Here is a 22,226-nt window from a genome sequence, read left to right on the forward strand (position 1 = left end):
AAATTCTCTTTTTCTTTTCTTTCTTTTTTTCTTTTTGAGACAAGTTTTCTCTGTGTAACCCTGGCTGTCCTGGAACTTGCTCTGTCAACCAGGATGGCCTTGAACTCACAGAGACCCACCTGCCTCTACCTCCTAAGTGCTGGGCTTAAAGACATGTACTACCACCACTAGTATTATGGGTAAAATTTTTAGGTTGCTTAAAAAAATCATAAAAACAAAAACAAATCAAAACAATAGATTAGGAGACTCAATTTATAGACAGGCCATCTTCCCTTTCCTGTCTTCTTGACATAATTTAATCTGTTCCTTTTGCCGGAGCAGATCCAACTCATGAGGGCACAGCAGAGGGCATGGAGAACATGGCAGATGCTGTCACTCACGCCCGTTTTGTGGGCACAGATCCTGCCAGTGATGAAGTTGTCCTGATGAAAATCCTTCAGGTAAGTGGGAGGGGAGAACAACCAGGCTAATGGCCAAGAGCTGGTTTGCCGGCTCTACTTCCTGGGTCTGTCGGCGTGAAGCTGTGCTTTGATTCCACTGAGGCTTTAAAGACTCACTGTTTCCAAACAAGGAGCTCAGGTACCCAAAGTAAAAGCTTTTTCTAAGGGAAATAATTAAGAGCTTTAAGTGAATTGGTATCAAATACCAGAAACCCTTAGTCCATCTTGTGCCTCTGCTAGACTGTGCCTGTGTCATTTGTCTGTTAGGCCTGTGGGCTAGAGATCCAGTGAGTTATGAACTATGTCAGGACTGTGTGAAGCGAAGAGAGGACTCCCGTGTCAGATACATGGAAGTAGCTACTTTGAGTTTTTGTTTTGGGTTTTTTTGTTGTTGTTGCTATTGCTGTTGTTTTGAGTCAGGGTTTCTCTGTGTAGCCCTGGCTATCCAGGAACTCACTCTGTAGAATAGGCTGCCCTCAAACTCAAGATCTGCCTGCCTCTGCCTCCAGAGTGCTGGGATTAAAGGTGTGCACCACCACACTTTTTTTAATTTTTAAAATTTTTTGTTTTTGTTTTGGTGGGGGCAGGGTCATATATAACTAAGGATGACCTTGAATTCTTACTCCTGTTTTGACCTCCCAAGTGCTTGTGACATTTTACCTAGCTTTAAGGTCAGCTTACTTCTTGCTAACTTAAAAAAGAAAGAAAAAGAAAAAGAAACCCTAAAATTGGGCATGGTCATGCATACTTGTAATTGGAACTCATAGGAGACTGAAGCTGGAGACCACAAGTTCAGCCTAACCTGGACTAACTAGTGTGATTTTATCTCAGACAAAACAGGCAGTAAGGAGAACCTCACCCCTAAGCTGGGCATGTTGCTCACTGGTAGAGCAGTGGCCTAGCATATGTGAGTTTGATCTCCTGAGGAGTTAGCTCAGTTAGTGAACTGTGTGCCTTATAGGCATGAAGAGAAGTGTGAGATTCCCCAATACTCATGTAAATCCCCAGGCATAGTGGTGAGTATATACAGAGTCCCAGAGAAGCATAGACAAGAGGATCCTGGGTATTGCTCATCAACCAGTCTAGCCTAATGGATGAGTTCTAGGTCAGTGAGAGAGAGACCCAGCCGTAAGTGAAGTTGGTCCACATTTCTGATGTTGATACCTATGTATTAGTGTGTCCTCCACATCCCCAAACTACACACATAAACACACATGAACATGTACACAGCACAAGCAATGGTGATGACAATGAGGAAGAGGAGGAAGAGGAAGGGAGGGGAGGAGAAGGGGAGGAAGAGGAGGAGGAGGAGGAGGAGGAAGAAGAAGAAGAAGAAGAAGAAGAAGAAGAAGAAGAAGAAGAAAGAAGAAGAAAGAAGAAGAAAAAAGAAGAAGAAGAAGAAGAAGAAGAAGAAGAAGAAGAAGAAGAAGAAGAAGAAGAAGAAGAAGAAGAAGAAGAAGAATTTAAAATTTACTTGCTAGGTCCATTTTGTTGTTTTTTCGTTGGTTGATTGGTTTTTCAAAACAAGATTTCTCTGTGTAGCTGTCCTAAAACTTGCTCTGTAGACCAGACAGTCTTCCAACTCAGAGATCCACTTGCCTCTGCTTCCCAAGGAAAGCCCAGCTCTCTAGGTGTGTTTACAAATCAGCTCTACTTACCCTGCTTTGTTCATCAGTGTCTTTTCTTTTTTCCTTGTAGGTTCTCCGAACTCTGTTGCTAACCCCAGTGGGTACCCACTTAACAAATGAATCTGTATGTGAGATTATGCAGTCTTGCTTCCGGATTTGCTTTGAAATGAGACTCAGTGGTAGGTCCTTGAATACTATGTCTTTCATCCTCCTGGGGCTGGTATATGAGTGTGTATACAGGATGCTGTCTCTGAAGCCCAGAGAAACAGGATTTATCCATCGTCCACCTTGGATAACCTTAGGGGGGTTGTTCTGAAGCTAGAATAGAGTTCTCGACCCACTATTGTAGGGCAGGAGTTGGGATGAATCTTAGTCAGACTCGCTTCCAGAACCAAATCTTCTCCCTTAAGGTTTCTGGAATTGACACCAATTGATAACCCAAGAAAACCCTTCTAGTGTGTCCCCTTTTTCCTGACTCCGTAGTACCACCTAGTGGTCTGGTAAAGTTATAGCTCCAGGCTGAGCTCGAGCTGGTTTTAATAAGTTTGGCATAATCCTTGGTAAACACAGTTTGGAGGGGAGTCTGCTCTGGGAGGTCTCCTGATAATAGCACAGCAAGTAATGACACCTGTGTTATTTGTTTTTGCCTGTGCAGAGTTATTGAGAAAATCCGCAGAGCACACTCTGGTAGACATGGTGCAGCTGCTCTTCACAAGGTAAACCTGCTGCTGTTTGCTTCTGCCCGGCTGCCCAGGCCTCCTGAGTCTGCCTGCTTCCACACAGCCACTTTAGGGACCTGGCCAACCCCACAACCACATCAGAGGCCACTGGGACTGTAGATAGCAGTAGTTCTCTGGGCCCAGGGTTACTGAGCAAGGGAGAAGGAAGAGAGAACTCCCGTGGCCTCAGGGAAGCGAGGGTTATTTAATCTCTGCTTCCCAAACTTGTGTCTGTTTCTGTGCAGGTAGCATCTGGGAAGGGAGCACAGAGAAGATGCCAAATTTAAGCAGCCTGGGACAGGTTGCTGAGCTCCCTAAACTTAGCCTAATTTTGTACAAGAAGGCCAAGGCTTGGGTAACCAACAGTCGTAAAAGCTGACTTAATTGGCCTTTATCTTGGCTTGCCTGGGACTTCCTGATTTTAGCACTCAAAAGTTCCATATCCTGGCAGACCCTTTAGTTCCAGGGAAACCTTGATCTTTGATTTCCCTAAGAAGGACTCCCTCATTTGGAGCCCAGGAAACCTTTCTGTCTTAGATCACATTATCTATTCTATACTTCCTCTTCAAAGATACACTGAGGGAAGAATCGAAGCCATGACTTTTCAACCAATGAGATTTCTTTTTGCTTTCAGGCTTAATCCCTATTATCTGTACATTAAACTGTTCTAGGATTCTGCTACTGAGAGTTTCTTACGCCATGGATTTAATGCCTTTGAAACACCAACCTGCTTTTACTACTTTCTAGGCCTGACTATCTCTTGGCTTTTAGCAGTGCTTTTCAGTGATGAAAAGAGCCTTCAAACTCCAAGGGTGCTTAGTCACTCTGTCCCAGTGACTACTTTGTCTATATCCTACATATTACAGTTCCTTTAGCTCCAAAGTTCCAAAGGGGATGAAATTAGCTCGTATAAGAAGCTTGTTTCTAACTAGCTTCTTATAAGAGTAAAGAGACAAGATACTGTGTGCCAATGCACCATTGCTGTATCAGGTCTAGAGAAGAACATTGTCATTATCCCCAGTGACGGTCATACTATTCTCTGTCTTATAGGTTACCTCAGTTTAAAGAAGAACCCAAGAGCTATGTGGGAACCAACATGAAGAAGGTAGGGTCTGAAAGTTTGTCTGCTGTCCCCTGTCCAAACCACCTTAACTCCAGTACTACTGTTGCTTAGTAGCAAAGACATGCTTTTGCTTAGATGGGTCTACTTGTAATCTACAAATAACTGTCACTCCTATAAGTCAGAGATACACCTCCCGTGTGCGTCTCCTTTCTCCACCTTTCCTCTCTGACCTACCTGTCTTTGTTGACCAACCACATTTGCTAGTGAGTCAATCCTTAAGGAAACTGGACACAGCTTACCAAGCTGGGGTAAAGATGCATGTTGACAAAATGAAAATCTGGCCATCCCATTTGGCTCAGTCTTGTAGCAAGTAAGAGTCCTAGAGAGGCTGTGCCCCAAATCCCCTCCTAATGCTGAATAAGACTGGGCTTGTGCTTACGATGGTCTCTGTTAAAGAGACCAAATCAAGCTGTACTTTGGATCAAAGGGTTCTCAAACTGCTGAGAAAAGAATGGTGATCAGGATGGCCTTTTTCTTTCTTGAGCTGAAACTCTGGACTTCTCAGACCTCTGATGAGGTTCTGCCCATGGAAATGACCCTTGGCTATTTGGTGCATGCACCTGACCTGCCCGTGTTCCCTCCCATTCATCCCCATTCCTGCCCTGTGCCCTGCTGGCGCGTGTCTGAGTTTGTTTTACTCTGTTTAAACCGTGCATTTGCCTGTCTTTCACAGATGTCTCCATGTCTCCTCAGCAAACTGGAGCTAAGTAGTGGGGAACAGACCAAAGCCCTGAACCAGTTAGAGAGGGCACTACTCTTTAAGAACCTCAAGGTCTCTCTCCCTTCCTTTCCTTCCCCCCGTTTTGGTTTATTTATTTATTTAAATGTTTATTTTTTTTTATATGTAACACTGGGTTCCATTTCTGTTGTTCAGAGCACAACTTATCCGCTCTATAACAGCTTGGCTTTTGAAAGTTGCATGTGTTTATAGTTTTGCAGTACTGGGAATTCTCCTGGGATTTCTGGTTGCTTGGAAGCAGAATGAAGTCTTAAACATCACAAAATGAGCCTAGAAAACGTGGGTCCTGCTGTTTTATCCTGTGGGAAAGACCCACCATTTCTAGGGAAACTACAGGGACCTCAAGCAAGATCCTTCTCCCCTCCCTTGTCTCAGAGCTGGAGTAGAGAGCTTAGATAATCCTTGTATAAATCTGAGTCCATGGCTATGTTGGTGGGAAAAGGTGTTTCATCCTGTGAGAAGTGTTGTTGCTGTTGTTGTTGTTGTTGTTGTTACATAAAAGGGATCATTGCAAAGTTTAGATCTCTAGGTCGATAGAAAGGAACTAGGGACCAGGACACTGGGAATTTTCTAGAATCTGCAAAGATACCTTCTGTCCTTTAAAATTCAAAATGTAGATGAGTTTAGGGAAGGACTGTGAGCTAAAGCCCTTAAGATACCCTTGCCTTTAAAAGACGAGACAAGTAGGGGGGGGGATAAAGGACGTCCACGTGACCCATGACAGGGCTGTGCATGCCAGAGGTGATTGCGAGCATTCAGTCACTGCGGGTGAATTAACTCTGTGAGTCAGGGTTACCTAGCAAGGGGTCTCTGTCCTATTTGATTGCATTGTCTCAATTTTTTGTGTTTGCATAGCTAAATTTAAGCTCTCTTCACTGACTGATTAGCCTGCATGCTGTCATGACTATTATAAGACTATTAATATCTGCACTATTCTTTTTTTTTTTAAGATTTATTTATTTTTATTATATGTAAGTACACTGTAGCTGTCTTCAGACACACCAGAAGAGGGTGTCAGATCTCATTACAGATGGTTGTGAGCCACCATGTGGTTGCTGGGATTTGAACTTCGGACCTTCGGAAGAGCAGTCGGGTGCTCTTACCCACTGAGCCATCTCACCAGCCCCTGCACTATTCTCATAAAGCCACTGTTGTCTTTCGGAATGTAGAATTGTACAGATAAAGTGATATAGGGTTCTGTGGACACCTGCCACCTACTGTGCACCTTAGAGCCTTGGGACACAGAACATAGCAACAGTGAAACCTTTGTGAAAACTACCAGCCTTCAGACTCCTGGACCAGTCAAAAGACCAGGAACACTCACTGAAATAACCTAGTTGAAGCTAGATTTGCAAAACGTAAAGTAGAAGATAGGCGATACCAACTCGTATATGAAAAGGGTGCCCATTACTGACAGTCATTCTTACTAGAAGTGGGACTCATAGAGTGGAAAGGAGAGGTAGCTTATAAAGCTTTAGTTGTTTGGACTTTTTGAAGCTTAGTGATAATCACCAATAAAGCCAAATGGTCCTTGTTTTCTTTCCTTGGTCTTTTGGGTTTCTTGCCTCCTGTTTGGCTTGTTCTCTTAGATCTTTTTCTACCATGAGTGTGATCTACCTGAACTCCCAGGTTACTTACTGTCGAGAGCATCCTGGTCCCTGTCTAGTCACAGAAGCTCATAGTTAGGCATAGGCTGCAGGTGTTTTGGAGATGGAAGAACAAGAATATGAATCCAATAAGAAGCTGGTACTGTGTTAAGAACTGAGAGAAAGTTCAGTTTGGGGGCCTCCTTTATTAGGAGGAGATTTGGGGAAGGAAGGGAGAATTATCTTAGCAGGTGATCAGAGGCTGTCAGGGCTTTGAGAGAAAGAGCTTGAAGAAGGAATTTTATCACCAAATATCGAAGAAAATGAATAGATCCTTTTAAATTGTATCTAGTGGTGCAAGGAATGTAACTCGGTTGTGCAAGAGTCTTTGCCTAGCATATACAAAGCTCTGAGGTTGAGCCCCAGTACCACGTGGGGGGGGGGGCACATCACATGCCTGTAACCCCAGCTCTTGGGAAGCAGAAGCAGAATGCAAAGCTCAAGGTCATCCTTGGCTACACAGTGAGTTTGAGACCTGCTCAGGGTACACGAGGCTCTGTCTACGAAAGGAATAGCATAAGAAAGTAAAATAATGTGTACCTAGGAAGAACAACTGTAAGAACAAGACGTTTTACTGCTGTATCAAAATTAGGAGCAGCAGCATGGCAAAGCCTCCATTCTTAACTCTACAAATCAATTGGCGTGTCACTCTTTTCTCCAAAAAAATAACTTTGACCATCCATTTGAATACAGAATTTCCAGAAAAAGAGTTTCCCTTCTTGTCTAAGTCCCAGTCCGTGCCTTAGGGAGGGTAGGTGCTCATACCTAGACAAGAACTGGAACTAGGAGCTGCCGTGCCGCTGACTGTGGAAGAAAGTCCGTGCACATGTCTGTAGTCTGAGGCTCTGGGCAAAGCCTGCCTTACGTTTTCAGCAAGAGGTTCCTGCATCATATACAGCAGCAGGGACCCAGGAAGCAGAGCGATACCTGTGACAGCGGGCCATGTCAATGACTAGTCAAAGTGCAATGTGGAGCCTTCCACGTGGAAGCCTCTATGGCCATCCGAAAAGCTGTAGCTGCAAAGGACTAAGTGTATATTCTGATGGTTTAGATTACTTAATACTGATGTGGGGTGTAAGCGGTTTTTTAGGGACCAGCGGACTGAGTAATGAGATATTTTAGGAATAACATCTTAGTTTAAATACTCTTTTAGTCTGGATACTAATTATACATGATATTTCCAGCTGAAAATGAGAGCAGGAGGCATGAGTGACTCGTCCAAGTGGAAGAAACAGAAAAGATCTCCTCGACCTCCACGTCATACAACCAAAGTCACACCAGGTTCAGAGCTGCCCACCCCAAATGGAGCCACCTTACCCTCCAACCTTACTGGTGAGTGCCCTGGTTACCCTCTAACCTTACTGGTGAGTGCCCTGGTTACCCTCTAACCTTACTGGTGAGTGCCCTGGTTACCCTCNTACCCTCTAACCTTACTGGTGAGTGCCCTGGTTACCCTCTAACCTTACTGGTGAGTGCCCTGGTTACCCTCTAACCTTACTGGTGAGTGCCCTGGGTTGCTTCTTCTTAAAACACACAGAGAAGATGCTTTCTTTCTCAGGGATTTGAAATGGAGAGCTGGTTAACTGAGGGGTTTTGGTCTTTCTGCAGAGAACAGAAAGGGAAACTCCAAATCAAATCAGACTGTGACCATTTAATGACCCTGCATTAAACAACTTCAGTTCATTCACTTTTCATAGATTCTTATTACTCTAGAGGCGTTTATACATGAGCATTCAGTCTGAGCAAGACCCTGGTACTGTAGAGGATGTGTTACTCACAAACGGTCTCTTTGCCTTCGAGTTTCATGCTTTTCTTTGTCAGGTGGTGTGCCCTTCATTGATGCGCCCACATCCATCTCCTCTGCAAGTTCAGAAGCTGCCTCGACAGTGGTCAGTCCCTGTACAGATAGTGGCCTGGAATTGTCCTCCCAGACTACCTCCAAGGAGGACCTGACTGACCTGGAGCAAGCTGGCTCCCCAAGGGAGATCACCACCAGTGAGCCTGGGAGCAGTGAGATGGGCGCTTCTGATCAGCTTGACCCTCAGGTAGGACTGACTCCTGAAGGCCCCTCTTCAGATCTACATGTCACTGTAGGAACCTGGGCCAAGTATGGTAGTACATATCTTTAATCCCAGCACTCAGGAGACAAAGGCAGGTGGATCTTTGTAAATTCAAGGCCAGCCTAATCTACAGAGAGACTTCCACGGCAGCTAGAGTGACATAGTGAAACCCTGTCTATTTAAAAAAAAAAAAAAAAAATGAAGAAGGAAGGAAGGTTGGTAAAGGTAGTTCTTCCCTGTGTCTAGTTAGAGTTTCCATCTCTGTGAAGAGACACCAGGACCAAGGCAGCTCTTATAAAGGACAACAGTAAATTGGGCTGGCTTACAGGTTTAGAATTTCAGTCCATTATCATCAAGGCAGGCAACATGCAGCATCCAGGCAGCCATGTCCCTGGAGGACCTGAGAGTTTTACATCTTGTTCTGAAGGCAAAGAAAAGACTCTGATAGGCAGCTAGAAGGAGGGTCTCAAGCAAACCCCACAGTGACACACTTCCTCCAACAAGGCCACACCTACTCTAGTGCCACTCCCTGGGCCAAGTATATTCAAACCACTGCATACTGTTTCCTAGAATTATTTTTGCTGACCAGAAAACCTACAGTATGACTGTGAAGAGGAGCTCAGGAGATTTATCAATGTCATTATAGGCAGCATCTGAAAAAAAGGGAGGCGGCAACTTTTACAGGATGGTAATCATCTAAATTCTAAGCCTTGTGAGAGTTTTGCACCTGTAGAGTCTGTCATCTTAGACAATGGTTCCTCAGGTGGCCCTGGGCCATCTTCTATTGATGTATAAATCAATGAGCTGTAGTCCATTGAAGACAGCTTGGAAGCCATAAAATTCAGGGGAATAAATTTTAAGTCGTTTTTGCCTCCTTTTTGTTCATCTGCCTGACTATTCTTGGTCCTAGCAGGAAGGGGCCCATGTAGAGAAGGCCCAGTCAGCGTCGGTGGAGTCCATCCCTGAAGTGTTAGAGGAGTGCATATCCCCTGCTGACCACTCTGACGCGGCCTCTGTCCATGATACGGACTACGTCAATCCTCGGGGTGTGCGCTTTACCCAGTCCTCCCAGAAAGAAGGTAGGTGCTCTCTGGAAGGTTCTGCCTATTCATCTCCCCCATCCTACCAGATAATATTCTATCTGAGCCTAGAGCAGCTTGGATGAAGTCATCTGTCACCTGTGAATCCATTTTCTAGACAGAAAATGGAATCAAGCTATAAAACTCTTAGCATATATAGAACTTTTCCCTAAGTCATTCAGAGAGCTAGAGCAACAATTGGAGGAGAGTGGGAGCAATATAAAGCTTAGGACTTTTAAGGAAAATTCTTGGTTCTGATTTTATCCATTAAGAGATAGGTAGTGGAGCCTTTTCCTTGGAGGAAATTAATATCCTGAAATTGCCACAGATAAGGGCTGGAAGATGACTCAGTGGGTGAGATTGCTTCTCTGCAAGTGTGAGGACCAGAACTCAAATCCCTCGTACCCATGTAAAGAGTCAGGCATGGCTGCAGGTGCCTGTAATCCCATTTTTGGGGTTTTCAGACATGTGAGTCGGGAGAGTTTGCTGAAACAATGAGTTTCCAGGTCAGTGAGAGACCTGTTTAAGGCAATAAAACAGAGCAATAAGGGGAAGGCATTTGACATCCTTTGTGTCTTCCATGTGCACATGTTCAGGCACATACATGTGCACACCATACCACACCTGCACATGAATGCACCAAACACACATAACACACAAACACAACAAAGTTTTTGCCATAGATAACACAGATCTATGTGGTATCAAACAGCTGGGGTATGTCTTCCCACCTGTTCTCTTCCCACCCTTTCAGGCACAGCTTTGGTTCCTTATGGTCTTCCTTGCATCCGTGAGCTCTTCCGCTTCCTTATCTCCCTCACAAATCCACACGACCGCCATAACTCTGAGGTGATGATCCACATGGGACTGCATTTGCTGACAGTGGCTCTTGAGTCAGCGCCTGTGGCCCAGTGCCAGACCCTCTTGGGTCTCATCAAGGATGAGATGTGCCGACACTTATTCCAGGTAAGACTAGACGTGGTTGTTTTTTGAGATTGAGAAGCCACCAGAATTCCATGACCTGCACACTTTTAGTTGGCCAGAAGCCACAGTAAATGGGAGCTCAGTAGCTCTCTAAGGACTTGAGGAAGGAATGGCTAAATCAAAATCCAGTTGTGGTGGTACATACGTGTAATCCAGCACCTGGGAGATAGAGGCAGGAAGCTAAGGAATCCAAAGTAACTTTCAGCTACGTAGTGAGGTCAGGACCAACCTGAGCGACAGACATGAGCTCCTAGCTCAGAACAACAAAACCAAGACAGCAAGACAGCTCAGTGGGTAAAAGAATGTTCATCAAGCCTGGTGTGCTGGGTTTGATCCCTGGCACCCAGAAGGCAGAGAGAGAGGAACGTCTCCCTTGGGACACACCTTTTCCTATGTGTCCCTGCTCCCCTCCTACACACAAATAAACAAATGTAAAATAAAGTTTGCTTTTAAAACAAATGACAAGAAAAAAGAGTTCCCTTAGAATGTAGGCCTTGTGAAGCAGCCTCCCTGGTCTGCTCTCCTGTATCTTCGTTGGTTGAATTACACTCGACCTCAGAAACCTAATGGCTTCCCACTCTCTGACCCCAGCTACTCAGCGTAGAGCGCCTGAACCTTTATGCTGCTTCCCTCCGAGTGTGCTTCTTACTCTTCGAGAGCATGCGAGAACACCTCAAGTTCCAGTTAGAGGTAAGTGTTTTGACCTTGGAAAGTAAAACAAGAAACAGGAGACTACATGGCATTATCAATGGGGCCAGCTCAATGAATCATGCTTAAGATAGACTTTTAAATTTTTATTTATTATTCTTTCACACAATACATCTCAACCACAGCTTCCCCTTCGTTCATGCCTCCCAGTGCCCCGTCACTTTCCCTCTCCCCCAGATCCACTCTCCCCACCTCCCCACTCCCATCTCAGAAAGAGCAGGCCTCCCAGGGACATCAACTGAACGTGGTACAATAAGACACAATAAGAGCAGACACAAGGCTGGGCGAGGCAACCCACTAGGAGGAAAAGGGTCCCAAAAGCAGACAGAAGAGTCAGAGGCGCCCCCGCTCCCACTGTCAGGAGTCATCCCAAAATACCATATATGCAGAGAGTCTAATGCAGACCTATACAAGCCTTAAGATTGCCACTTAAGTCTCTGTGAGCCCCTGTGTGTCCTGCTGAGTTCTGCTTTCCAGGTATCCTCTACCCCTCTGGCTCCCACAGTTCCTCCTCTAGTCTTCCACTGCATTTCCCATCTCAGGGAGGGACCCAGTGGAAAACCTGGGCTCTCTCTCCACCCATTTGGCTGTGGGTCTCTGTATCTGCTCTGAGCCAGGGACAGCCTCTGATGAGAACTGTGCTAGGTACCAGTCAATGATATCTGTGTATAGATTATCAATAGGAGTCATTTCATTGACTTTTGTTGGCTAGCTTTTTTTAGTTCTACTATAGGTCTCTGGACTATCCAGCCTCCAGTTCCTAATCATGCAGGCAGTATTAGGCATGGGCTCCCTCTCATGGGATAGGCCTCAAATTAAACAAGTCATTGGTAGCCGGGCGTGGTGGCGCACGCCTTTAATCCCAGCACTCGGGAGGCAGAGGCAGGCGGATTTCTGAGTTCGAGGCCAGCCTGGGCTACAAAGAGAAACCCTGTCTCGAAAAACCAAAAAAAAAAAAAAAAAAAACAAGTCATTGGTAGGCCATTTCCACAAGTTCTTTGTCACCATTGCCCCTGCATATCTTGTAGTCAGGACAGATTGTAGGTAGAAGGTTTTATGGCTGGGTTGATATCCCAGTCCCGCCCCTAGAAGCCTTGCCTGGTAACAGAAGATGGACAGTTCAGGTTCTGTGTCCCCCATTACTAGGAGTCCTCTCTAGGGTCACTCTCATAGATTCCAGGGAGTTTTTGCTACACTGGGTTTCCATACCACCACCACCACCACCACCCCATGCCCTACTGCTCCAGTCATCCCTCCCTGTACTGTCTCCATCTACCCCCACCTGATCCCTCCTATTCCCATCCCCACCTACCCCCAATCCACTCACAAACTCTATTTCTACTTCCCAGGGAGAGCCAGTTGCACCCTCCCTCCCCCCACCCCCACCCCAGAGCCCTCTTTGTTACTTAGCCTCTCTGGGTCTGTAGATTGTAGCATGAGTATCCTTTACTTAACAGCTAATACTCACAAGTGAGTACTGCCAGAGTTATGGACTGGACTTCTGGCAGCTAGCATGGCCTCTGGTCCAAGTGGAGGCTGGGACAAGGAGAGGTGGGGGGTTGGGGAGAGGATGGGAGGAGTACCGAGAAAGTTTGTGGGAGGATCCAGGGACAGGCAGCCTACCTGGCTTTCTGGTGGCTGGAGCATCCTCCGGTTGAGCAAGGCTCTGCCCACATTGGGAGTTGAGGAAGGGAAGGGTTATTGGGCATAAGGTGGGGGACTCTGAGAGAGGGGGGAGGTCTACCAGTGGGTGAGATTTTTATGAGCTTCCTATAGAAGGCATTTTTGGCCTCCCTACTTTGTATCATTGCCTAGCCTTCATAGTAGAATAGTTAAGAGGATCCCAGACAAAAGTGTTTGACTATAATGTAGGAGAGCCCATAACTGGGCATGACAGCTCATGCCAGTAATCCAAGCACTTAGAGGCTGAGACAAGAAGATTCCTGTGAATTGAAGGCCAGTCTGGGCTACAGAGCAAAAGTGTCTCCAAAAAAGGGGTAGGGGGAGAATCCAAATATGAGGACTGGCAGATATTACCACAAATGGGGCAGCTTTTCTGCCTAGGAGTTCTTATAAGTCAAACCAGCATTGCTGCTAAATTGCCAAAAGGAAGTCTCAATAAGACTAGGGTAGGCTTTATAGACAACACATTTTTAAAAGGACAGTAGACAACGTCTTTGAGACTGGAAATAGGAATGAGAGCCTTATGGGAGACAAAGCAGGGAAGGGGATCTTTTGGTATCTCTCAATACATGCCTCCTGAGTGGGCTTGTGCCTCCTGTTTGGTGTTGTTCCTATCCAATTTCTGTTGCCGTCTTTCCTCAACCAAATGGCTGTCGCTGGATTGCTGTTGACAGATGTACATCAAAAAACTCATGGAGATCATCACTGTTGAAAACCCCAAGATGCCTTACGAGATGAAAGAGATGGCGCTGGAGGCTGTTGTTCAGCTCTGGCGCATCCCCAGCTTCGTCACTGAGCTCTACATCAACTATGATTGTGACTACTATTGCTCCAACCTCTTTGAAGACCTCACCAAGCTGCTGTCCAAGGTGCTGAGCACTATCGCTGCCTCTAGGAACTGTGAAGAACTCCCCCCCCCGGCCCCCCCCCCCCCCCCCCCCCCCCCCCCGGTAGCATTGATAGTACAGGAAGTAGGGCGCTTCAGCGGTGGGAACAGGACTGAGGAAGGCATTTGTAAGGGCGATGAGAAATCATTAGTGTTTGGGTTTGGGGGAAAATAATCAGGTGAAGTATATTCCTACCTCAAGTCTAATGGCTCTGTTTTCTTTCCAGAATGCCTTTCCTGTGTCTGGTCAGCTTTATACAACACACCTGCTGTCTCTTGATGCCCTTTTGACAGTTATTGACAGCACTGAGTCTCATTGTCAGGCTAAAGTCCTCAACACCCTCAACCAGCAAGAGAAGAAAGAAACAGCCAGACCTGGCTTTGAGGCAGTGGATGGCAACCCAGAAACTAATAAGTGTGAGAAGCGTCTTATATTGTTCTTTTTCTCTTTTTCTTTTTTGTCTTTCTTTCCCTCCCCCCCCCCTTCCCTTGCCCTCCTTACTCTGTCTTGAATTTTTCCTATCAGTGCTAGCTAGTGTCCTATATAAGAACATGCAGCTCTTTTTTGGCTTGAGACTCAACCTCTTTTACAATACTGCTTGACTTCCTACCCATAATTCTTCATATCTTTCCCTGTTACCAGCTGAGAGAGCAACCAGTGATGGGAAATCCACAGGGGTGGCCTTAGATGCCCTAGGCCTTCATTTTCCAAGTGGAGGATGGTTGTCAACAGAACATGGAAAGCCAGGGTGCAGAGATCTGGAGGAAGCTGGTGACTCTGGAGGTAGGTACCCAGTGTCCATGACTCTAAACTCCCTCAACAAGAGGGCTTAGAGAGAAGGAACATGGGGAGTTTGGGAAAACAGAGTGGCCTAAGGCCATACCTGGCAGAGCCCTAGCACTTCACCTTGTCTTAAACCCCCGAGAAAGGAAAGAAAACAATTAGAGCCCTAGAAGGTAGGATTTCCAGCAGGTAGGAGGTCAAAGACGAGAACATGTATGAGATTACTTGGTTTTGCTGGGGAGAGCATCAGTAACTGTACAAAGGTCTCATGTGTTTATCCTCTTCCTTCCATCCTAGCTGACAAAAAGTTCACCAGGAAGCCACCTCGATTTTCCTGTCTTCTGCCAGATCCACGGGAACTAATTGAAATTAAAAACAAAAAAAAGGTACATGAATCCATACATTCCCCCAGTGTGTTTAGCAACTGCCCACCCTTATGTAAGTGTCCTCTGTACAACTTATTTGTCTCAGCGAATGCACATGGGGTGATTTTTAGCAGCTCCTTATACAGCTTCCAAGACTAGCCTCTAGGTTTTTCTGGGACTGCACAACTTCTCCCTCTCCTTGAAAAGCATTTCCTTACACCTGACCTGTGCTGTTGTTGGCCCCTGAGCAAAGCTACTTCAGCCAACAGCCAGAACCTAGTAGTGGTGACAGAAGCTCTGGAAGCTGCTGTCATTTGGGTCAGCAAAGGTTATTGATCATCTCCAGGTCCAGCATAGCGACTGGTAAGAAAGGGTATTGATATTTATTCTGGTACTTTAGTAAAGCTCAAGTAATGGTTAGTTTATGTATTTTTTTCCTTCAGTTGGAAAGTCAGGGGAAGTCTAACCATCATAGTCCTCCCCACATTCTTCCCTTGCCTTCCTGTCCTTGTCTCAGCAGCAGCAGGTATCAATGGTAAATAACTTCCTGACTAGGAGAGGGATATTTTTGGTTTTTTTAACATAAAAACTTGTAGTTAATCCTTCCTTATTGTCAGAGATACGCATTTGATTGCAAGTCTGTGACTAGATATACAGGGAGCAAAGAGATCAGTTTAGTCTGATTTGTCCTTCAAACTCAAGCAGGACCTGAAAAGCAAGACATTCTGAAAAGGGAGGGCATGTCACCCCAGCCTGGCATGGTGCTGGCTGGCTGTAGACGCCAGGGGTGGCTATAAAATCAGCCCAGCCTGACACAGTGCTGGGCCTGGCACGGTGCTGGCTGGCTGTAGACGCCAGGGGTGGCTATAGAATTGTAGAGAAGAACTCACTAATCTGTTTCCTCTCCATCTTCCCCATCACTCACTAGAGGAGGGAGGTTGCCCTGTACATCTGTAGCCCTCAAAAAGGAGTGGGAAGGCACTCCATTCACTGCCAGTGAGATGGGAAGACAGGAAAAGCTTAGGCCAGTACAACCTAGTCTTAGCCATGGAATTAATTAGAACCACGTTCAGAGAACTCATTAGGTGAATAGCTAGCTATAGGCTACGATAGACTGTGGCCTGTCTTGTCTGACTTAAGAGCATAGCAACTTTTGATACCTCTAGTTTTTGTCTTCTAGCTGCTGATCACTGGTACAGAGCAGTTCAACCAAAAACCAAAGAAGGGGATCCAATTTCTGCAGGAGAAAGGCCTCCTCACCATCCCAATGGATAACACAGAGGTAGCCCAATGGCTCCGAGAAAACCCTCGGTTAGACAAAAAAATGATTGGAGAGTTTGTGAGTGACCGCAAAAACATGGACCTGTTGGAGAGTTTTGTGAGGTGAGGAAGAAGTAAGCAGTGTGGGGACTGAGATGTCACTCAGTGATAGTGTACTCCCTTAGCATGCATGAGTGTCACACTCATGGATGTCACTCAGTGATGGTTGCTCCCTTAGCATGCATGAGTGTCACACTCATGGATGTCACTCAGTGATGGTTGCTCCCTTAGCATGCATGAGTGTCACAGAAAAAGAAAGAGATATGGGGGAGTGCAGGGAAAGAAGAGAGGAAGAAGGAGATGTCTGGGGATAGAGGAAGTCCCCAGTCCCTGCTGATGACCAGCTCACATAGCAAATGCTCTTGCCTCTCTCTTCCTATGATAGGTGTCTGTTGGACCTGAAAGGGACTAAGGCTTTAGGAGTACCCCCACCTCCACCCCCTGGGTTCCAATGGAAAGCATCGCAGAGAAGGATAGAGCAGGGTTCTGAGGGGTGAGGTGTCTAGAATTTTGCTAATGTGGTAAAGTTAGGGATTCTGCAAGAAATGGCCAGGATGTACTTGCCACTCCTGTGCCAGAGCCATCAGCCTCCTCTGTTCCAGTAAGAGAATATTATGAAGACTGTGACTAACAGCCTAAACTTATCTATACAGTTTTAATATCTTCAGCCTTTTCCTTCTGTTTTCTTTCTCTGTAGCACCTTCAGCTTTCAGGGTCTGCGGCTTGATGAAGCTCTCCGACTCTACCTGGAAGCCTTCCGTTTGCCTGGGGAAGCACCCGTTATTCACAGGTTGCTGGAGGTATTCACTGAGCACTGGAGGGTAAGTCTTAGTGTCAGAAACTGAGTCACGGATCCCTGCTCAGATTGAGGGATTCTTTGTTCCCTTAGCTAAAAACCTTATCAATCGCCTCCTAAGAAGGTTGAGAGCCCCAGCAGTGGACTTCCCATGGTACCTTCTATTAAGGAGTTGGCCATTTTCTGGGAAGTTCGCCCCTTGTATACCAACACTGACCAGTAGGTTGGTAATAGTAAGAACTTAATTGCCAGAAAAGGACATTAACACAGATGGAGTCTTTGCTTTTTCAGAGTTGTAATGGCTCCCCATTTGCTAATAGTGATGCCTGCTTTGCCCTGGCCTATGCTGTCATCATGCTTAACACTGACCAACATAACCACAATGTTCGAAAGCAGAATGCACCCATGACCCTGGAGGTAAGCTTGGGTTCCAACCAAAACAGAAGAGCCAATACAGCTTTGAAAGTATCAAGAAAGACAGGGAAAGTTTCCAGTGTGGAGGGAGACAGGTTCTGTCACGGGGATCAGGGAGGGATGACCAATTCAGAAGAGGGGCTGGGATGGAGAAGGGGTTCTTTCACTTAATTGTTCCCAAAGTCCTATTTGTCACAGACTTAAGGAGTTCCTTGGGTGGTATACAGCTTTGACACAAGGGAAAACATACTGGCCTATCTCTAGGAGTTTCGCAAAAACCTAAAAGGTGTGAATGGAGGCAAGGACTTTGAGCAAGACGTCCTGGAAGACATGTACCATGCCATCAAGTGAGTATATGTGGGGGTAATGCAGTGTCTCTGCTAAAGAGAAACGCCTTGCTTCCTTTTCCTGTTTCTACAGTCATGACGGACTTTAGTGACTCCCGCACCCTAGATTTAGCTTTGAGACTTAGGCTGGGCATCCATCCTTACCTGTGACAGCTCACTACTTAAAGAAGCCTGAGCAACAATGGCCGTCTAGTATTCCAAGCTTAGGATCTGTCCACATCGGCCCTCTTGTGTTAGATGTTTAAGTATATGTTTGTACTAGGGAGTAAACCCAGGTCCGCATGCAGGCTAAGAATATGTTCATTACAGAGCTACATCTCCAGTCCAAACTATGCCTCTTAGATGAGGTAGCATGACCCTGTTTCCTGAGCCCAAATTACCTGGCTTCCTGGAGAGCTCACAAAAGCCATTTTCTGGTTGGTAGAGAACTCAAGATCAGCACTAGAGGGTAAGGCCTGAGTCAGAGATAGCATACAGAGTTGTTTTGTTATGATCTTGAGACAGAGCCTCATACAGCTCAAGGTTGCCTCAGACTTGTTTTGTATCTGAGTCACCTCTTGCCTTGGGTACTAAGTGCTAAAATTATGGGTATGTGCCGCCTCCCTCAGCTTACTCCTTATAGTAAGCTAGAAAAAGTGGAAGTTTATCCTCCTACCCAGAAAGAAGGTGAGATCTCAGCACAGACCTGAAGGTTTGAGATGAGACTTTGAGATTATGAATGTATTCATGCTCTCTCTGGCCCCAGTGCTAGGGTGTGAACAGATCACTTAGCTGCAGTTGTGATAACCTCATAGGAGTGCAAGCTGCCTCTATAGGTGAAACCCCTGTTCTTAGTTTAGGAGCAGTGTTCACAGGAGTGTGCCGAGCTTTTCCCTTCCCTCTGACAGGAATGAGGAGATTGTGATGCCTGAGGAGCAGACAGGTCTGGTCCGCGAGAACTATGTGTGGAGCGTGCTGCTTCACCGAGGTGCTAGCCCTGAGGGCGTGTTCCTTCGAGTGCCTCCTGGCAGCTACGATCTTGACCTCTTCACTATGACCTGGGGCCCCACGATCGCTGCTCTCTCTTACGTCTTTGATAAAAGCCTTGAGGAGACCATCATCCAGAAAGCCATCTCAGGCTTCAGGTAGGCCAGCTTTGGCCTGTTTCCATATCCTTGCATCTCGCTAAGTTAATGTGGGTTGCCCCCATGCCTCTTTGACTCCTGTTTACTTTCATCAAAATGGGATTTCCCCTGATACTCTGGAGGGAGGCTGGAGCCTGGGAAATCTCAGTCTTAAACATGCCGGGGTTAAAGGTTTCCTTCTGTGACCCACTGGGGGAGAACCAATGGAAGGCTGCTTAGGAACTGAGAAGGGCTGAGTGGCCTTTCAGTGACTGTTTCTGTGATGGGGTGACATTACAGGAAGTGCGCCATGATCTCCGCCCACTATGGCCTCAGCGATGTGTTTGACAATCTCATCATCTCTCTGTGCAAATTCACAGCTCTAAGTAGTGAGGTGAGTTGGAACAGGAACTGTGCTTAAAGTCCCAGAGGAGAGTGAGCCTCAGCTGTGCAAGTTACATCCACCATATCTACCCTCTTGAGGAAGCTTAGGCCAGTTCTAGCTTACAGGGTCTGGAATGAGAATAGTGTCACCTCATGTAATGGGATGGGGAGGAGATACCATAGGAAGAGAGATCTTCATCAAGTTGACCTTCCCCACTCATATTGTACGGGATTTGAAACAAATCCTACAGAAAGATTCTCGGGAACCGTAGGCAGAGGGATCTGAAAGACTTTTCTTTCCAGACACGAGCCAACCCTGACTCTTTAAAACCTCTTTTCCAGGCGATTGAGAACCTTCCCAGTGTATTTGGAAGCAACCCTAAAGCCCACATTGCCGCCAAGACTGTGTTCCATTTGGCCCATCGTCATGGCGACATCCTTCGGGAGGGCTGGAAGAATATCATGGAGGCTATGCTGCAGCTCTTCCGAGCCCAACTTTTACCCAAGGCTATGGTGGAGGTAATTCTTGATAGAACGTTCAGCATTAACAAGTCAGAGGCCTAGCCTTCTGTGCCGTGTGTGTATAGGATAGCACTACACCTGATGCTTGCCAGCGCTCACTAAGAGAACCTCAAATGGAATGCTACAGAGAGAAACTATAAAGGAAGGCTGGTAGAAGCCACAGTCAGTCACCTCTTAGAGGAGACACAGTAGTACATGAACTGTCTACAGGAAGAAATGCAGAGAAGTTTACTTGGCCAGGAAGCACAGAAATGGAAATGATACCCACAAAAGAAACGATTTTTTTTTTTTTTTTTGAGACAAGGTTTCACTAAGTTGACAAGGTTGACCTTGAACTTGCTCTGTAGCTCCTGTCTCGGCCTCCTCAGTGTTGAGACTCCAGGCCTTTTCCACCATGGCCAGATAATTTCTTGTAATTATTTTTTAGATATATTTGTATTGTGGGCATTATGCCTGAATATGTGTGTGTGTGTGTGTGTATGTGTGTGTGTACATGATATGCATACTTAGTGCCAATGGAGGATAAAGGAGGGCATCAGATTCCCTGAAACTAGAGTTACAGAGGATTGTAATTCACCATGTAGGGAACTAAACACAGGTCCTCTGCAGTAGTAACAAGTGCTCTTAACTACTGAGCTGTCTTCCAAACCCTAGAAATAAATGTCTCTTGCTTTACTTTTTTCCAGGTAGAAGATTTTGTGGATCCCAATGGCAAGATCTCTCTACAGCGGGAGGAGACACCGTCTAACCGGTAAGGGCAGACCAGTGGCTGAGAGCCTAGAGAGAAGTAGTAGACAGAGTGTCAGCACTCACCAGGACACGTGTCCTTTTCCTACAGAGGAGAGTCAGCAGTTCTTAGCTTTGTAAGCTGGCTGACATTGAGTGCTCCTGAGCAGTCGAGTGTACGGGGTCCATCTACAGAGAACCAAGAGGCCAAAAGAGTGGCCTTGGACTGTATCAAGGTAACTGCCTGCCTGTCTCTCATGAGAACTCCTAAAGAGATGTGACCCTAGGAGCTGAAGAGTGTAATCATCTAGGAATTGTATCAAGGACAGCTCTGCCCTCTCTCCCTGGCTTTTAGAAATTCTCTTCCTTTGTTATAGATCCCTCTTTCTTGTGTCCCCTCTAGCAATGTGACCCAGAAAAAATGATCACAGAAAGCAAGTTCCTTCAGCTGGAATCACTGCAGGAGCTCATGAAGGTAAAAGATGAAGAGGCCTGAGAAAGGCAACAGGGTAGTCATGCAGCCTTCAGTGTCTGTTATGACAGAGCCCGTGGCTTCTCTTCCATTCCTAATTTCCCTGCTGGTGTCTTCTAGGCTCTGGTCTCGGTGACACCAGATGAAGAAACATATGACGAAGAAGATGCTGCTTTCTGTCTAGAGATGCTGCTAAGGATCGTGTTAGAGAACAGGTAGGAGAGGGCAGGTCAGAGCTTGTGCCAAAAGGCTGACAGCCATCTTGCTGAGCGGGAGCAAGAAACAAGTGACGCTATGAGCAGTTAGGGGGAGCTTGTGCTTGACTGCTTAAGGCATAATACCCACCAACTGTGAAAGGCCTGGCAGACTGCTGGCTCAGTGGCTTCTCCAGTTGACACTGTCCTTACCCTTTATGATTTTAGGGACCGTGTGGGCTGTGTATGGCAGACTGTTCGAGATCATCTATACCACCTATGTGTTCAGGCACAAGATTTCTGCTTCCTTGTGGAGCGAGCAGTGGTAGGGCTGCTACGCCTAGCCATCCGGCTACTCCGGAGAGAAGAGATTAGTGGCCAGGTAAGCAAGTGCATGAAGGAAGGTGGGCAAGTACGCAAGGGGCTAAGGCCACAGTAGCAGCTATGGATATAGCCTGAGGCAGAAAGGACACTTAGTGTAATGTAACTTTAGCCCGGTGACTAACTCAGGGCTAGTACAATCTCACAGGTGGCACTGAAGTGAGCCTGGAATGGTCTTGGACTTTAAGCTAGTAGCACTTACCTAGGCTCTTTGAAGTCTGCATATAGGGTTGGACTGCTGCTTATTCTTACATTTAGGACCCTCAGGATAAGATCTTAGGGTTCAAGTACAGAAAAATCAGTACTGACCAACAATTAGGTTCAAAGGTCACAAGACTTAAGACATACACAAAAGCCATATTTCTAAATGATATTATGAACATATGAAAGTTGACATTAACAAATGTAATTTCAGTGCTGAAGAGATGGCTCAAACATAACACTCGGTTCTCTTACAAAAGACCTAGGTTCGGTTCCTAGCTCCCACATGGTGGATCCAACTGTCCACACTCTTGCTTCAGAGGATCCAGTGCCCTCTTCTGACCTCTGCAGCTTCCAGGCATGCACAAACATGTGGGCTAAACACATAAAAGAAGGACACTGGGCAGTGGTGGCAGGCACACAACTTTAATCCTAACACTCGGAAGGCAGAGGCAGGCGGAGCTCTGTGAGTTTAAGGCCAGCCTGATTTACAGAGCAAGTTTCAGGACAGCCAGGACTGAA

At 46.2% G+C, this 22,226-nt stretch overlaps 1 protein-coding gene across 8 annotated transcripts in view; it reads left to right on the forward strand.

Moving 5' to 3' along the window:
- Positions 1-22,226, forward strand: part of Gbf1 (golgi brefeldin A resistant guanine nucleotide exchange factor 1) — a 129,590-nt gene that overhangs the window by 97,260 nt on the left and 10,104 nt on the right. For 2 of the 8 annotated variants that reach the window (XM_029472348.1, XM_029472350.1), the window contains exons 5-30: positions 322-440; positions 2,139-2,247; positions 2,724-2,784; positions 3,838-3,892; positions 4,584-4,682; positions 7,480-7,627; positions 8,117-8,340; positions 9,266-9,434; positions 10,189-10,400; positions 11,010-11,108; positions 13,484-13,678; positions 13,923-14,112; positions 14,339-14,479; positions 14,777-14,865; positions 16,025-16,227; positions 16,862-16,985; positions 17,252-17,377; positions 17,639-17,721; positions 18,609-18,845; positions 19,125-19,218; positions 19,551-19,727; positions 20,417-20,481; positions 20,569-20,692; positions 20,860-20,931; positions 21,049-21,143; positions 21,351-21,504. In XM_029472348.1, coding sequence (XP_029328208.1) covers positions 322-440; positions 2,139-2,247; positions 2,724-2,784; positions 3,838-3,892; positions 4,584-4,682; positions 7,480-7,627; positions 8,117-8,340; positions 9,266-9,434; positions 10,189-10,400; positions 11,010-11,108; positions 13,484-13,678; positions 13,923-14,112; positions 14,339-14,479; positions 14,777-14,865; positions 16,025-16,227; positions 16,862-16,985; positions 17,252-17,377; positions 17,639-17,721; positions 18,609-18,845; positions 19,125-19,218; positions 19,551-19,727; positions 20,417-20,481; positions 20,569-20,692; positions 20,860-20,931; positions 21,049-21,143; positions 21,351-21,504 — 3,464 coding nt within the window. The remainder of the gene's footprint in view (positions 1-321; positions 441-2,138; positions 2,248-2,723; positions 2,785-3,837; positions 3,893-4,583; positions 4,683-7,479; positions 7,628-8,116; positions 8,341-9,265; positions 9,435-10,188; positions 10,401-11,009; positions 11,109-13,483; positions 13,679-13,922; positions 14,113-14,338; positions 14,480-14,776; positions 14,866-16,024; positions 16,228-16,861; positions 16,986-17,251; positions 17,378-17,638; positions 17,722-18,608; positions 18,846-19,124; positions 19,219-19,550; positions 19,728-20,416; positions 20,482-20,568; positions 20,693-20,859; positions 20,932-21,048; positions 21,144-21,350; positions 21,505-22,226) is intronic. The other 6 variants (XM_029472349.1, XM_029472351.1, XM_029472352.1 and 3 more) reach the window with 3 other exon arrangements.

Source organism: Mus caroli, chromosome 19, assembly GCF_900094665.2.
Source record: "Mus caroli chromosome 19, CAROLI_EIJ_v1.1, whole genome shotgun sequence".
NCBI lineage: Eukaryota > Metazoa > Chordata > Mammalia > Rodentia > Muridae > Mus > Mus caroli.